An 18875-nucleotide genomic window follows, 5' to 3' on the forward strand; every position below is an offset into this window, starting at 1 on the left:
TGAAAGTGGTAGTAGATTGTCCGAGAATATTTTTTAAAGCAACAATAATTTAGCTGGCAATACCATCCTGGTTTTGCCTTGTAAATTATTGTCACTTTAATAATACAGCCTTTTTGGCAGAGGCGTAACTATAGCACCGCAGCCCCCGCGGCCGCGGGGGGGCGCTGTGCATGTGTGGGCGCCGGGGGGCTGTGGTGCTATAGTTAGCCCCCTCCCATCCGCCCGCAGCCTTACCTGACTTCACTGTTCCCGTCCCGGCTCCCTTGCTGGCTTCATTCTTCTGCTAGTGAGATGGACCACAATAAAATGTCCGCCCCATATAGCAGACAGTTCTCTGAAACTGTCTGCTGTATGGGGGCGGACATTTTGTGTTGGTCCGTCTCACTAGCAGAAGAATGAAGCCAGCAAGGGAGCCCTGACGGGACCAGCAAGACAGGTAAGGCTGCGGGCGGGGGGTGCGGCGGGGGGCGCCCTCCATTAACGGCGGGGGGGGGGGCGCCCAATTCGTAGTTACGCCACTGCTTTTTGGACAAACTCCCACACCCCATAGACTCTTGGGAGTGCCACCAACTCACAGAACTTCAGAAGACTAGTATTTATTTCTTGGATTAGTTGGTATCTTGTGTACTGATATAGAAGAACAGATGTTAGTTCATGAGAAATACTGATGAAGACAATTACATACAAGAACCTGTACATAGGTGGAATGGGCAATTCTGAAGTTCTGTACAGTATTTTGTCACAAAATCTTTTCACTAACCGAATGTAAGCTGATGTGTTCCCATCCCTGCCCTAACCAAACCAAAGTGAATTAACTGATAGTCCAGTTGGTAACTCTATGCACGGACTATAACTTCCACATAATGCAAATTTACTGCATGCCCATCAATAAATAGAAAGTGTATAGTCAGACTCGGTTGACACAATATGGTTGACATTCAATAGGTATACAAAGTCTGTCTATTTTGTGTAGATCTACTATACCATTCCCAAATATACCAATTCAGTGAACAATGGCATTTAGTAGAATGGCAATGCAAAGACAAAGCTTGAAGATCTTACATTATTTCCAGGTCAGCAAAACAGCCTACAATATTCATTAAACATACTGTAATTGGAAGGACAAGTCAATTGTTTTTCTTGTGGCAATAATTAATGTGCAACTGTCAGAGTAATTCAATTGTTTTGGGTATCAGTAATTATCATGCTTGACATGCCCATATGCACCAGGCTTAGCTGCGCAGAGAGACTAAATCCATTTAAACTAATGGGCACAACATGAAAAGACACATTTCTGATTACCATATCAGGAGACAGTGACCAGAAATCTGATCCCTACTATTCCCACCTTTGTGTACAGACCATATAGGCCCCATCTCATTGTAGCAGTGATGGCTCTTAGTCTTTCCACACCACTGTTTTTCTTTTTTTATGGTGTACATTGTTAACTTACTACTTGCTATCATTAATTATGTACTATTACCTTATTATAAAATGAAGGATGCAGACTTAATCCACAGTAGGCTATATCGTGTAATGGGTGGGAATACTGGGCAGCACAGAGAGGCTGGTTATAGAAGACAGAAAATGGAAATCTTGCCCCTATCATTCACTTTGGCCTATGGCCTCCTATCGGAGCAACAATTGAATTGTTCTATCAGGTGTCCATTAATAACTGCCACTTAAAAAATGATGGAATCACCCCCAATATGTGCAACATTTTTGCTTCTGTCTAGCTGTACATTTATAAATATAAAAATTTTGAAATAGAATTAAAGAGGTTGCAGGGACCACAGGTGCTTACTAAGTTCACAAATAAGAATTTATTAGAAAAATAACACTTGGTCCAATATGGACTGATAAGCAAAACCTTTAAAATGACAATACAAGAAAAGATAAAGATAAAATGACATAACAACAAGTGAAAATGGTTCCAGGGATTGTCCCTTACCCAAGCCTGGCAATGGAGCCACAGGTGTTAAAGTGCAGAGTGCCTCCGGTTGCACCCTGCAAGGCTACAAATGAATGAGGCTGGGAAGGTGTCCTGGTCCTGGATAGGTGCTGCAGTGTCCACCAACGCGTTCCGAGCTATAGAAGCTCTTCCTACAGCCTTGAGGAAGAGCTTCTATAGCTCAAAACGCTTATTTGTGAACGTAGTAAGCGCCTGTGGTCCCTGCAACCTCTTTAATTCTATTTCAAGCTTTTGGGTGTTGGGGACACCTAGCAGGACACCGGGGCAGCTAAACTAAGTGGAGCGCTCAAAGGAAGGTGACAAGAAACTATCAAATAATAATTTAGAAGTTTCAGTAAATCCCTTTTGCCAACAAAATGGGGGTATTGATTCCGTTAGAATTTTGGCATTAAGTCGACAGTTGGACTTCAATCTTCCAACTGTCGGAAACATTCTGACAGTCTGAATGCACATGGATCGTCAAATCCATGTGTATTTTGTCGAAAATGGACGTAGATTCAACAGCCCAGAGGCCGATTTTGATAATTCAGATACGACTTTTTAAAAAGTAGAATCTGCACGGGCTTGAATATGGTCGGAAACTGCAACATTGAATAGATGTGTGCAGATATTCCTGTCCGTAGAAAATATTGGCACACATGGGGGGTAAATTTACCAAAACGGGAGTTCTACTGAAGATGGTATGTTGCCCATAGCATCCAATAAGATTCTATCTACTATCTTCTGGAAGATGCTAAATAAATAAGAAGTAGAATCTGATTGGTTTCTATAGGCGACACCCAACTTCAATAAAATGTAATAAATTTACCCCATTGAATACCCCCTTATGTAGTATTTGTAATACAGCTTAAACATCTAAAGCAAATAGGTTTTACTTTAATGTGTACTAGCATACATATAACTATGTAAATGTAAACAAAAATTTTCAGCATACTTTCCATGCCCAATCCTGATCTGTATAACATATTTTCCCTGAAAGACATACATATGCATAGTTTTGAAATACTGTACACATGGGCTCATTAGCATGCCACTTAGCAATATAATAATCCTCCTTTTACTTACACCCACTGGCTGTGATTTACACTAAACATCTCTATATAAATCATGGAACTAAAGACTTAAGCACTAAAAGATGTACTGCTTTATTTATTTCTTGTGCTTTATTTATTTAATTTTTAAAATATGAAAATGCATTACAAGTCAATTATGTGTTAACATTGCTGTAAATCAGGAATGGGGAACCTTCGGCCCTTCAGCTGTTGTTAAACTACGCATCCCAGCATGCCCTGCAACAGTGTTAATATAGCCAAATAGCAAAACTGTAGCAGGGCATGCTGGGATATAAGGAGGGCCAAAGTTTCCCCATCCCTGCTGTAAGTGATATGTTTAATTTTTTTTATTTGTGTATGCAGTGTATATAGTATGTATGCAAAAAGCATGCTATATTTTATCATTTGATTAATGAGTCTCCATCAATGTGTATGCTTTCTTTATGAGTTTAGTTTTATTTGACCTGTTTCTATTTTTAGAAATTTTTACATCACATTTGGGTGACATTTAATAAAAAGAGAGTTTTTCAAAATCGCCCATTATCGCACTTTTTTAAAAACGCATTTTTGCCGCGGATTCGCATATTTAATGAGGTGCGTGTTCCGGAATGAATAGTGCGATAATGTGCAATTTTTCGGCATGAAAATGTACGAATGTGCAAATTTGAGGTAATGTGCGATTTTGTGTTTGTAAGTAAAAAAATGTGTGAGGTCCCCCTTCCTGAGCATAACCAGCCCCGGGCTCATTGAGCCAGACCTGTTTCCAAAAATACGGGGGACAAAAAGCGTAGGGGTCCCCAGTATTTCTGAAACCAGCCCAGGACTCTTGGATCGGTCCTGGTTCCAAAAATACGGGGGACAAAAAATCTGGGGGTCCCCCTGTATTTTGAAACAAGCACTGGGCTCCAACAGCCCTCAGTGTCATGCCACAGCCGGGGGACACTTTTTACATAAGGTCCCCCGGCCGAAACATGAGCACCGTGGCTGGTCAGCCTTGGACGGGGTACCTGGAGGAGTGGGGACCCCCCAATAACCCCCCCCTCCAGGCCGTCACCGGTGTCCGTGGCCAGTGGACGCCGGCCTGATAGGGTTAAATCTGTCAATCCTAACATTGCTTTATACAGGAGAACTACAAGTACCAGCACACCTCCCCCGCAGGCTGGGACTTGGAGAACCACAAGTCCCAGCATGCGGGGCATTAATGGGCCTGCTGGGACTTGTAGTCCACCTGTAAAAAGAATGTTAAAAGAAAACACACACACAGAGAAGTATAACTTTATTACACACACACCTCACTTTTACACCAACATACTTACCAATCCAGGATCCAGCACTGGTCACCCTCCTGCATAGATGGCTCAGCCCGCACTATCAGAACCGTCTTTCTCCGTGCCGATAACAGCCTGTGTAGCTCAGTCCCAGCGCTACACAGGCTGAGAGCGTGATTGGCTAATGCGTCTCCATGGAGACGCATAGCTCTGCCCTGATTGGCTGAGCTATGCATCTCCATGGAGACACATAAGCCAGAGACACTCTCAGCCTGTGTAGCGCAGGGAGTCAGCGCTACACAGGCTGTTATCGGCACCAGAGAAAGAAAGGGGACCCCTACGCTTTTTGTCCCCCGTATTTTTGGAACCAGGTCCGGCTCAATGAGCCCAGGTCTGGTTATGCTCAGGAGGGGGGACCCCACGCACTTATTTTCCCTAAAAAACTTTTTAACACATTTTTTACCACAGGACCATGATCTGTGAACTGTGCAGGGTTCTGGCCAATTCACATATCAAAACCTGGTCTGATTTTTTGGCGAATTTAAGACACATTTCCCAAATTCGCATCTCATTAAATATGTGAATTGTATACATTTCAATGGGAATACATCTGGATGCGAGTTCCGGCGCGTGTTAAAATCGCACTTTCTAAAAGTGCGGTTTCGCTGCAAAATCTTTTGCCGTTTTTCGCATCTCATTAAACATGCGAAAACGGGATTTCGGTCATTTTTCGCGAAAATATCGCAAAATTTTCGCATCTCATTAAATGTCACCCTATATGTTTAGTTGGTACAGGTTGAAAATCATTAATTACTTATCTAGTACAAGCTGTTTATTTAACAAAGGCAATGAACTGCATTAGTGTGAACACAAACCTATTTTAGGTCATCTACTGTACAATGGGGTCAATTTAGACCCGTTCATTTGCGTCGGAATTTGGCCATGTCCCTGATGTTTTGGGGTTTGTGCATGCACGGTTATGCATATGTGCAAACCCCAGGAGCGAAGGGCTTTGGCTACGGCGAGTTCACTCAGGTAAGGGAGGGCAGGGGGGTTCGCAGTTGGTGGCAGCATGGGAATGCCCAGAATTTTATGTGCATCTCCATAAATGCTTGGCGTTCCCCTACAAAATCATGCGTGTCTTTGCCTGCTCGGGCGGGGGCCGCTGATGTCACATGGCGAGCGAACACAGACCGTTTAACCGCATACAAGGGGATGTGTTCATTTGCGCATCCCCTCTCATGCTTGAGAGGAATGTGCTTCTGGGGGGCTGGCCTTCGGTCAGGCGGTGGGTGGCGTTTATCTGTTCGCTAAGCTGCAATTACATGCAAAAAGGTAAAGTATGAATCAGGCTCAATGTGCATTGTTTCATCATTTGAGATCCTGAGGTATATTTACTTTAGTGTGGGTTATTAGAAGAGGAGATGTTACCCATAGCAACCGATCAAATTATCTCTATATATATACTGTATATATATATATAGCACCTTCTAGAAGATAATATTGTAGCTGGAATCAGATTATAGCTAAAAGCAACATCTCCACTGCTAAAAACCCCGCACTTTTGAAAATCTATGCCCATTGTCTACAACCGTGAATAGGACAAGAACTGATGTTATTTTATTATTTGATTTTTGTCCTACTTTAATATTTCATGTCATATATTTTATTATTACTCCCGTCAGAAATAGCAGCGGGGATTGAATACCCCCCTAAATGTATATAAACTACTTTGGCATGATAAAATAAACATTTATATATATGTACCATCCACATATATAATTAGAATAGTACATGCCTAATCTTGGCTAATGAAAAAAGCTAAGGAAAACCTCTATGTGAGCACTGCCCTTGATTAATTGCACACATTAAGTGTGTTATATTTAACACCATCCAGAAATCATAAAGGTTGTTAGGTATATAAAAGTAGTAAGCAAGGGGTAAGCCTTAAACTTGCACACCATCTTGTGCTATCTAGCAGTAATTATATTACAGCATAGAAATTGCCCCCTAGTATAATATTTTCCTTAACAAGTCTGGCAAAAATTTCAGCACATAAGTCTATTATTAACTGATCTATCATGATTTAAGCAAAAAAGCAGCAGATGATTGATGTTTACCAATACTGTGGGTCCCATATATCTGTGTCTGATTACTGTAATTCCATCTGATTGGATGGCATAAGAGATTTGAAAGATTTATGTTGGATTTCCTTAACTTTCTGATTTCAACAACAAAACAAAAAAAAAATTCAAGGAATTGTAATATCTTGAATTTTGCTATTTCCCCAGTGTTTCGATGATCGATGCCAGATTGCCAATTGATGGATCAGATCAGCAGAATGGGAAAGTGGGGACTATAGTTATATAGCCCACATTAGATTAACATGTATAGATTTTTCCAGTAACCATGTTGTTATTTGTTAAGTAAACTTCTCTTTTTTGTTTACTTGCTTACACTGATCATTGACCTCTATATCATGTGTTCAGCTTCTATAGTTATTCAGAAATGGTGGTGTCAAATGCAGCCATGTTTAGAAGGAGAAGACTGCAAAGTTCTACCAGACTTGACAGGATGGAGTTGTAGTAGTGGGAACAAAGTCAAAACAACAAAGGTAAGACTAACATACTGTAGATTTTTTTATCATTATTATTCTCATGTAGTATATCATGTAGTAGTTTGTCTCATTGCTTAATTGTTTAAAGCTATTATTTTAGATGTACATGAAGCATTTAAATACTTATGCTTTTGCAGCCATTATTCAGGTGGTAAGCAAGCGGAAATATACTTTGGACTACCATGGAAAGAGAAACAGATAATAAAACTGATATAAATTTTGGTTCTAAATTTTTGGTAATAAAACAAAAAAGATGCAAAATTAGCATTATTTTGGTCTAAAATATTCATTTCATAAGTTGCATGCCCACAAAAACTTTTAACGCTTCTCTTGCCTCTTGTTACTAGGTGGTATTAGGGAGCATAGGTTGAGTATAGTGTACTATGGTCATACAAGTACTGTAAATGTGACCTGTGAAGACCAGAACACAGACATATCGTATATGCATCTTTCAGGAAGCTTATGTCTTGTGGTAAAGATAAGTAGCAGCAGCTTATGATTGGCTGACTGCGTCTTAAAAAGATATACTGTATATTAGATATACTTTTCACATGATTTAATAAATCTACTGTATACTGTAGGTAGTAAAGAAGATTTCTATTTGTTTCTTAGTGATTAACAAAGGGTCCGATTCACCAAGCTTCGAAAAGTGATAAACTGGAGAGTGATAAACAACCAGCTTATCACCTCCTAACTGTCATGATACATACAGGCTGGGTTTGAAAATGTCAGTTAGGATCTGATTGGCTAGTGGTTTATCACTCTCCAGTTTATCACTTTTCGAAGCTTGGTGCACTCCACTTTATCTATTTTTTAAGCTTGGTGCATCTGGCCTAAAATATGTTTGTACTTAATTAAAGTTAATTAGTACTGTGGTTTTGTATTTGTGTCTAATTGTATAAATACTTTATTTGCTTATTATATTTGACTTTGTAATTTCACATTTTGAACTTTAACACTGTCCAAATATATACAATATGTCATATGTATATGAATCTTCAATAATAGACCATGTTCTCTATAAATTCAGTACTGAAAATGTCATATTTACTATAACACTAGAAATAATAATGAAAAGAAGCTCCAAATAGTGCAATATGTCTTGGTATCAATTTGGCCACCACCAGAATTATTAAAACAATACCACCAGAATGAAAGTGTACCATGGAGTGTCATTCAAAATCACGTGTATCTCCACATTAACACTTTTTCCAATCACGCCACCTCTACTGCCAATTCTTCTTATAGGTTTCCCTCTTCCGACCACAATCAATTGGGGATATACATAAATATAGAAGAGAAAAAGGGGCTGCAATAGTGTAATATTCCAAAATAATTTTATTAATACACAATGATGACATACTGTATAAATTTGCGCCTACAATGAAAAAAAAAAAATAGAGCTTATCCGAAGTGTGCTTATTGTTCCAAGCACCATGAAATCTGTCTCAACGTGTTTCGTCCTTGTGCAGTAAATGTTGGACTTTCTCAGGAATAAAGATTACAATCTTTCTCAGGAGAGAAGAGTACAATGTTGTGTACTGTAACACTGTCAAGCCACATTTCCTTTTGTAACCCAAGAGCATAGGATACATTATTATTTTATTATTTTATTATTAACTTGGTATATATACAATTCTTTTCACCTGGTGTCCACCTACTATATATATATATATATATATATATATATATATATATATATATATATATATATATATATATATATATATATATATATATATATATATATATATATATATATATATATATATATATATATATATATCAGTTTGGATGGTGTAATGGTTAGCATTACTGCCTCACAGCACTGAGGTCATGGGTTTGATCCCCACCATGGCCCAAACTGTGCAAAGTTTGTATGTTCGCCCCGTACCTGCATGGGTTTCCTCTTTAAATACTATCAGTTACAGGATGCCTCAATGGTGTCCTCTCCTAAGGTTTCTGCATGGTATATTGCTGTGTCTGTATAGCAGTCAGCTGTTCATGCAGCAACCTAGTGGTCTCCGAATGGGCCTAAGCAACTTGTAACACATACTGCATGCTTACTGTGCAGCAGTAACTTCTAACATTTATTTTAGATAATGCTTTAATTTTTTGTTTAGCCAAATAGGAAACATAATCTGGCTTTCCTAAGCATTCCACAAAAACAACACATGTGACACTAATGTCTCCAAGCTAAAACTCACAGTGCATTTTTGGTATACAAGCTTGCAATTTGTTGCCAGGATGTAAAGTAATATCTACAGTAAGCATACAGCACATTCAGTTTTCCCTTAGTGATCCCTATCAATCATTTAACTTCACTTCTCTATTAGCTTGTGCTGAATCGATATCCATGACCACAGGAAAAACAGCACCCTAAGCTAAACTCCAGCTTTATCCTTATTGTTAGGTGTTAAACTCCTGTCTTCTCCCTGGGTCTGTTTTTTCCTCCATTTACTTATAAATCTCACTAGCCCAGGTGTTCCATTTGAACTCCATGAATGTTTCTTATATTAATCAGTGGTGGCTCCAGAGGTGGGTCTGCAGTACACTTCAAAATTCAAATATGGGAAAAACACCAACTGCCAGTGAGTCAGTTTGGAATGGCACCTGGTTTGGCTCCCCTATTTGAAATTTGAACTGTACTGCAGCCCCCCTCTGCAGCCACCACTGATTTAATCATTCTTGTCTATTTGATTCTTGCTTATTTTGAATTGCAGATGTCTCCTCGTACAGCTAGTCTCAGAGTGCACACAGGGTGAGATGCCTGGCGCAAGTGAGCAGTCAGGTCTCAAGTCTCTGTTAGCATCAGCATATTTTTATTGCCAAAAATAGCATCTTAGTCACAACATGATGGGACTAGGATGCTCCAAGAGACAGAGCTGATAAATTGTCTATACACTTGTATATTGTATGCAACTGAGTCTGTATATGAAGCACAACACAACTTAAATTGAAAAAAAAAAAGCTGTGACAGCTACATTGTAGCTTGAACAAGTTTCATGTATCAAATTAAACAGTGCAGTCTGCTGGTTTATCTTATGCTGGCCATACACTAGACAGTCTTTTATCCAACCGTCCATCTAGTTGGTTGATTGGACTGAAAATTTGGTACTGGATGGGAGCAAATGACAATCAGCAATTTGCTTTCAAACTCAGGAAAATGGACAAAAAAGTCAAATTGTTTATATCAATCAGATTTACCTAAACTACCTTCTCTGAATTACAGCTTTCATTGTTTCGTAATTTTGGGAGCAAATTACTAAATTACTAATTAAATTTGCTCCCAACCAGTACCATATTTTTATTCCATTCAACCAACTAATTGTATAAAACTTGGTCTAGTATATAGCCAGTATAAGCCACACTGCCCAATGCTAGCAGAGTTTCGCGGATACTGATGTGCTGAGAGGGGCTATTTGGCACTACTGCAGTAAAGATGCACGAGGACACATCTGTAAGTGTAGGTTATATAGTATTTAGTTATTGAATGTGTTAGATCTGAATTTCAAATTTACACTAGCAATTAGTTGTTATCACTTAGAATTATGCTTTGAAATTCTGTAGCAAACAAAGGTGCACATTAAATATGTTTAGCAGTCATTTATATTTGTACACTCAGATCATGTGCAATTATTATGAAACCTGTTACAATTTATGAGTATTACTTTAATGTCAGAAATACACCCTCCTTGTTCATATTAATAACAACACAACAAAGCATATGGCCATTGTAAGGCATTGCTTTCTAACGTCTTACTCTAGTGATGACCTTTAGCTTACAAATATCATATTTCTATATTATGGTGATATATTCTAGAAAACATTCAATTAGAATGACAACAATTACCAGCAAAATTAGCAGAAATATATGGTGGGAGTAATGCTGTCAGCATAGTGATGCAGCAGGGTTAATGGAATATATCACCAGCAAATGTTCATAATACTCATACAGTAATTTGAAGTAATTTAGCCTGTGGGCATGTAATTAAAAAGTACAGTTTATTATGTGCAACCCACATAAAAAATAAAAAAAAAACATTGTGTGCGTTGTCTTAATAAGAAACACTATTGGAAAATCAAAATTCATCCAGAAAAAATACTAAGTACTGTATAATATATATGTTGTGGGTTTGAAAAGAGAAATATTATTTAAACCAGTAATGTTTTTTATGGGCTAAAGTGCATAAGTACTCATATATTATATTTATGGTGCATTACAGCTGTTTAGCTTTTTTTATATTCTTATTTGACTTTTTTACATAAATATTGTCAGGACAGCTATAGTAGTATCAGTCTTTGGGGCAGATGTATTAAGCCTGGTAAAGAGATAAAGTGAAGATAAAGTACTGGAAAAGGCAAAAATGCATCAGCTATGTTTAAAAAATTACAGTTAGGAGTTGATTAGCTGGTGCGATATCACCTGCTACTTTATCTCCACTTTATCTCTTCACCAGGCTTAATACATCTGCCCCATAATTACTAAAGATGTACTACTACTATAATGAATTAAGCTCCACCCATCATAGCCCTGATAGCTATTCCTTCCAGCCAAACAAGTTTTACCAGGCTTCGTAATTAGTCTCACAGATATGGTTTTAGAGAGCATGTGTGTGAATGTGTCAATAGGAAGCGAAAGTCATGAAAATGGCAACTTCTGATTGGTTTGCCTGCTCACACACTGGTTTTGAAGCCATTTGAAAGTGTTCATCGCATAAGCTGGTAGTGCAGCTTTAAAGAATGTAGGAAAATCTGATGTACAGTCTGTAGCACACTTAATGGGCTCCTGAGAAACATCATGACCCTTCAAAAATGTCTGTGTACAGTACATTGGCTCTGAATTAACATACTGTAAGATCATTGGGGCAGATGTATTAAGCCTTAACAAGAGATAAATGCAAGGATGATAAGAAGATATAAACGTCGGACCAATCAGCTCCTTACTGACTTTTTTCAAACACAGGCTGTAACATGGCAGTTAGCAGGTGATTGGCTGGTGTCACTTGGACTGCCAGCATAAATAGCTTCTGGCACTTAAAGAAAAAATAGAGCACCATTTTAACACTTTAATGCATGCATAGTTTATAGCAATAAAAACAAAAGAAGTTATACATGTGTCCACTTCAGTGGACAACATGCACGTGCAACATAGAAAAGACCCGTTTATAATGGAACAGTATTTTATCTGTGAAAGGTAATTTTTGTTTATAAAAAATAGGGTAAAGTTAAAAACAAATGTCTTATATGGTTCCATTTAGTTCTTATCGTGATGCCTACTGTATTTTCTCCATAAATAAAATATACTCAAACTGAACCATATTTCAGGGGGGCTTTGATATGGCAATGTGCTTCAACAGAGGATGTTTCTCACTTGGTTTTCATTTTTGATGTTGCTCCATAGTCAGCATTGATCAGTACTTGAACAATGGATACTTTGAAATCCAACTGACTCTTGTCACTTTTCCAGAAATGTTCTAACAGCAGCCATGCGTTTCCACAAGAAAGTAAAAGAAAAAACAAATATACCATCCCCTGTTGTTGAGTCTATGTGGGAACACCACCAAATACTGATAAATGAGATCCACTCCACTCATTTGCCTGGTATACTACTCTGTACCTAAGGGTGCTTATATATTCTGTTAATGACTGCAGAAAATAACAGCAATACATTGTCCACCATTGTTATTACAGCACTACTAATGGTCATTTCATTTAAAATAAAATAAAAATAACATAGAATGATACATATGAGGTATATGAGCTGTCAAAACTGGCATATATGTCTATAATATGAGGAAAATTTGAAGGTAAGACCTATATTCCAGGAACATCCTTGTACACAGTATAGATCTTTGTTTTGCACAAGTGAAGTTGTGTGAGCAAAGTAATTTTCATTTATTGTGTTTAAAATAAATTGAGTATTTGATTAAAACATCTACCATATAATTTCATACATGTTGCTTTCCTTGAATTTCTTTTAACTTGCTTTGCTATTTTTGAGTAAAAATATTTTACAGAAGTCCCCTAAGTGCTCAGTACTGGAAAACATGTATTAGCCATTTTATATTGACCTTATTGTTTTAGTTAGATTGTCTGTAGGAAAAATGGACTTAAAAACAGCTGTCCACTGTAGTAAAAGGATTAAATATGATTACCTCATTACTGGCACGTGTTTGAATAACTTTATTGAGCAAATAGACTATTGAAGATATCAATGCATTAAATGGTTTTTCATATCCAAATGAAAAAAAGTTGTTTGAAGTATGTAGCAGTTTCAGCACCATGGATAGCATCTTTTAGAGAGGGCATGTAGAAGTGAACAGAGATTTAGTTAAATTTAGTCCAAATCAAGTTTAGCTACAGAGCCAAAGGTACAGATATTGTAGGAAATGTAAAATTACAAATCAACCACTAGATATTCAACCAGAAGAGAATAGGGAAGAAAACCAGCGCAAAGATTTCACAGAGACTTGCTTGTGAGCAGGAAAATCGGGACACAGGTGCTGTGCTTTGAGTGGGGTTAATTAACCACACTTACTTTCTGCTCCCGACCCGCGTTCACATAGCAGTTTCTTTAAACACCATAAGCGATAGGTATCACAGGTTTCATGATATAAAAAGCAAATGAAAACTTACATCAGTATTCTGTCACGCGTTCACGTAACAGTTTCTTTAGGATCCACTGCACGGACTCCAAGATCACCGCAAAAAGGTTTATTTGACAAGCAGGGTATACACACACGATTAAAACCAACAGGTGTCACCGCAGTCTTCCAGCTAGCATAGATGTTGCACAGTCCCCCCGGCGCTGCAGACGCTTGAAGAGGATGCTTGCTTCCAGACCACGGATCTGTACCTGAACATACACTTCTGACGGCGGGTGACGTGATATCCTGACGTCACCCGCCGTCAGAAGTGTATGTTCAGGTACAGATCCGTGGTCTGGAAGCAAGCATCCTCTTCAAGCGTCTGCAGCGCCGGGGGGACTGTGCAACATCTATGCTAGCTGGAAGACTGCGGTGACACCTGTTGGTTTTAATCGTGTGTGTATACCCTGCTTGTCAAATAAACCTTTTTGCGGTGATCTTGGAGTCCGTGCAGTGGATCCTAAAGAAACTGTTACGTGAACGCGTGACAGAATACTGATGTAAGTTTTCATTTGCTTTTTATATCAAGAAACCTGTGATACCTATCGCTTATGGTGTTTAAAGAAACTGCTATGTGAACGCGGGTCGGGAGCAGAAAGTAAGTGTGGTTAATTAAGCCCACTCAAAGCACAGCACCTGTGTCCCGATTTTCCTGCTCACAAGCAAGTCTCTGTGAAATCTTTGCGCTGGTTTTCTTCCCTATTCTCTTCTGGATGAATATTCGTGTGTCTCTTAGGAGGATTGATGGCCTCCTAAAGGAAAGGAAACCTAGCTGCTTAATTAGACAGCGCCAGTTACAAATTACTCCCTTCTTTATTTGTATAGTCTTGCAACCACTAGATATTCCCGTATAATTGTATTCTCATCTCTTCCTGCATCTTGCAGGCTCTTACATAACTACCTCCGACATATTTGTTTATTTGCATTTCACTGATTTTATAGTCTTAGCATAGAAATACAAGGGGTAAAATGTAGTAGAACAGTTTTCAAGGCTTGATTGAACAACCATCAAATAGACTATATGAATAGCTACTTTAAATTGTTATCTTTTCACTGCATTGTGTATGAGTACATTTCATTTTTGTTTTAAATATATTGTAACCATTTGTAATGATAAACTGCTGCTTAGAAAAGTCTTAACAATACCCAACAGGTAAGACTTTCTATATTTAAGAGGGGTTAAAGTAGCACTAGGCCAGCAAATTATCAAATTGGCAAGGTTTATATTAACGGGAGATGTGTGATCTTTAGAGAGCCATATAACATGGAGTGTGGACAGAAGCACCTTTCTAAGAGTCAGCCAGGAGCAGACAGTTATTTATAGTGTGTAAAATGAAAACAGCTGAGAACTAGTTATGAAAAAGGACACTGTGGTATTTAAACATTCTGCCAGTGAACTGCACATGGTGTGTAAGTTTTACAAACTGCCATCTGTTTTCTAAAATACTGAACACATACCTATGTGTTTGTGTGGAAAAAACAGAACATTAGATTAGTAGAAAAACCCAGGGAATATTTTCTCTGCTTCTGATGCTTTGTAAGATATGAAACATTGATGAGGTTCTTAGACTACAGAAGTGATACATCTTTATGTGTGTATGCGTTCATGTGTGTGTGTGTGTGTGTGTGTGTGTGTGTGTGTGTGTGTGTGTGTTTAATATGAAGACAAACAGACCAAACTGAAGTCATTAGGTAATCATTTTTAAATATATTTACTTTTGTCAGTGCCATGGTTTGACATCAGAACACTGTAATTAACCAAATTACAGGATAATTGTATGGTTATGTATTGATGTAGGTACTGTACATGTCTATTTTTACTTGCTCTTATTTAATAAAAAAAAATACAAATGTTGTTATTTAACCTGATAGAAACAGTTTTTTTTCTTCTATTAATTAACATTAAAAGGGTTAGCAACATGACTTACTGTATATCACTGGGTCAGTTCAAGATATCGGTAACTTTAACTGGGTATTACACAGTTCCAGTCTTGTAATATTATGAAGGCTTGCATAGAAAAAAAATTGCCAGTCAAATGAGCTCTAAAGCAACTGTTTCCAGTTCAGAAAAGTATCAATAAATAATTTTTAAAATGCCCCATGCTTTTCCATTTTTTTTATGACATTTGATAAATTTAAGCCTGGATAATATCCTTAAATGATACAAAGGTAAGCAATAAACTGCAAGAGTCAAAGTAAAATAAACTAGAAAATAAAGTTAATAGGGTTAATTGCAGGGTTTATTTCTTTCAAATTATTATACTGTATTTAGATGCCAAAATTGGTGCTATTTAGTCCATTAATATACTAAACATAGTTACATAGTTACATAGTAGTTAAGACAGAATAAAGACATGTGTCCATTGAGTACAATTTTGGTTAGTGTGTATGATCCATTTGCTACATCCCATATTATACAGATGGAGCTGGCCTCATTCTTGCAGGGGTTGGCGTTAGTATTGGCAGCCCCCGCCAGGGGCGCGTGCACACGAGATGCTTGCGCGCTCCGTGGCTATGGAGCTGTCTACGGGTCCTCACCGCTTTCCCCCGGTGCCCCTCGCCGCCCCGTTGTCCCCCCTATCCCTGCCCGTCTCCCTGAATTGATCGCCAGCAAGGACATTCTGGGGATCCCCGGCCAAGGAAGATAGGTGCTCCATGTGCATGTTGTGGATTTATTTAAAGACAGATTTGGATTTTTGTTTGTACCCCTGGATGTTTTTACTCAATAGATGGTTGTCCAATATTATTTTAAACGTATTTATTGTGTCTGCCGACACCACCTCTCCAGGAAGAGAGTTCCACAATTTGGCTGCCCTGACCGTAAACAAAATCTTCTTTTTGCTAGTCTAAACTCATGCCCACGTGTCCTAGAGGGGTGTCAGATGACTGCCAGACAGTCAGGATTCTGACGGTCAGTACTCTGACATCAGAATCCCAACTGTTTAAATCCCGACAGTTGGGATACTGACAGACATGGGCTATTCTCCATTGTGGGGGGAGAATAGAACCTGTGGCGAGCAATGCGAGCCATCATACCCGCAGCTTGGCGAGCGCAGCGAGCTTCTTTGCTCACACCCCCTGTCAGAGCACCGGCAGTTGAGAGTCCGATGTCGGTATACTTACCGTCGGTATCCCGATTGTCGGACCGCCATACCACACCCGTCCTAGAGGTCTAAGCGAAAAGGTTGCCTGGCAGTTCCTTATATTGCCCCTGATATATTTGTACAAGTTTAGCATGTCTCCCTTTAAATGTCTCTTTTCTAGTATAAATAATCCCAATTTGTTCAATCTGTCTTCATAGCTTAAATTCTCCAACCCCTTTGTTAGCTTTGTTGCTCTTCTTTGGACTTTTTCATGTTCTAGGATGTCTTTTTTATAGTGCGGGCCTCCTAATTGTACTCTGCATTTTTGCTGTCTAACCAATGCTTTGTAGTGTGGCATAATTACCTTTGAGTCCCTAGTCTCCATACCCCATCTTATATACGTACGCTAGTATCCTGTTGGCCTTGTTTGTTGCTACATGACACTGAGAACTACCACCCAGTTTGTTATCAATTTTGACTCTGAGATCCTTTTCCAGTTCTGATATACCCAAAGCAACCCAGCATAGGTTATAACTAGCACACTGGTTATGTCTCCTAAGATGCATAACCTCGCATTTTATCCACAGATATCCACAGATTGCTTGGACCTAATTTCAGGACCATATTGATCACGCTTGTACTGATTCTCATTATGACAATCAGCATTTAGACTGAGAGCTCCCCATTATATGGGTTAATTTACTAAGCTGGGATCTTGCCCATAGCAACAAATAATATTATTTTCTTATATATTTAACACCTTCCAGAAGATAATAGATACATCCCAGCTTCAATAGAACATCTTAGTAAATAACCCCCCAGTGTGTATTATTATGCCAACATTTAGGTACTTACAAGTTATACACCTAGAGCTCTTGTCAGGGGGATAAACTGGGTATATTATTAAGAGGAATAAACTTAGATGTATCCTCCTATTACTGACTATAATCAATGTTCATCATAGCTGCTGAAGCCACATAAGAAGTAACACAGAGAAAACAGTTTATTCCTCCGGTGTATCAGGGGGTAAGCCTTTGGAGTTGTATGTCTTCCCTATCCACTGTTGGCTTCCTATATCTCTATGTATGCCTCTTCCACCTATACCCATAGATCATGTACGAATTCGCCCACAGCCCCCGATGGTGTGGGTTTGCCCATAAGCATGCTTGAATATGAACATGTGCAAACCCCGGAAACGAACGCCTTCAGCGAGTTTCACACTCACCAGGGCATTTGCTCCATGGTGGGTGGGAAGGGGGTGGGCATGGGGCAGATGCAGGGGACCACCCAGTGTTTAATGGGCATGCCCACAAAAATGCTGGGCGTGCCCATGGAAACAGTTGGCGTACCCATGCATTTTTTGGGCAGATGACTGATGTCACATGACATCAGAGCCCACTCTCAATTCTCCAAGTAGTTTAGACTTATCCAACATGTTTCGGCAGTCTCAGCCGCCTTTTTCCTTGGAGAAAGGCGGCTGTGACCGCCGAAACATGTTGGATGAGAAGTGAGTGTTTTTTTGCTTTTAACCCATTGTATGTCTTTGTATATGCTTTCATCTGATTTGTGGTCATTGGCCAATTGGCCACATTTCAGTTTAATTGTATCATTGAACTTATCATTAAAAAAAAATTCTGAGACCAGCTCCTACCTTTCTTTTTGCCCCCATACAATTGCATGTGAGAGACATAGCTCATTGGACATTGAGAGAAGCTGGCTCACTAAAGAAACTGCTATGTGCCTATTTCATCATTGCTACGAGTGAGTATGGTATGCAGCTGTTTTGGTAGATCTTATCACCTGCATGAGGTGACCCTATATGAAGTTACTTCCACTTTTTCAAAGAAACCCAGATATGTTTTAATCTCACATTACCCCAGTGAGTACAGTACGCATTTGGAGAACACCACTTCAATATTGGTACACGAACCTATCTGATTCACATTGGTGATCCTTTAAAGATTGTAAAGATACCTTTATACACTTGTGCACTCCCATTGAATTGTGAGTTTTGGTACGAGTCCTTGGATTCTCCCTTTTTATAACTTCACATTGTTATATTTACATATTGTGCCACTTACACAATTATTTCATTTTTTCCACTTTTTTATCATCACGAGAAAATTACTTCAGTGACACATACGCTAATATAAGCAGTCTAGCAAGAAGGTCTGAATCAGGCCCATGGTTGCCATTATAATCTAAACCTATTGAATATGTATATAGTGGCTGT

The 18875-nt window shown here is 38.7% G+C and overlaps 1 protein-coding gene across 4 annotated transcripts in view; it reads left to right on the plus strand.

Annotated features, from left to right (window-relative positions):
* Positions 1–18875, plus strand: part of TAFA3 (TAFA chemokine like family member 3) — a 353000-nt gene that overhangs the window by 285098 nt on the left and 49027 nt on the right. For all 4 annotated transcript variants that reach the window (XR_014470354.1, XR_014470355.1, XR_014470356.1 and 1 more), the window contains exon 4: positions 6782–6906. Coding sequence is in view for 1 of the 4 variants with exons in the window: in XM_083172779.1 (XP_083028905.1) it covers positions 6782–6906 (125 nt within the window). In the remaining 3 variants the exon portion in view is untranslated. The remainder of the gene's footprint in view (positions 1–6781; positions 6907–18875) is intronic.

Source organism: Crinia signifera, chromosome 2 (genome assembly GCF_055691185.1).
Source record: "Crinia signifera chromosome 2, ASM5569118v1, whole genome shotgun sequence".
NCBI classification, from domain to species: domain Eukaryota; kingdom Metazoa; phylum Chordata; class Amphibia; order Anura; family Myobatrachidae; genus Crinia; species Crinia signifera.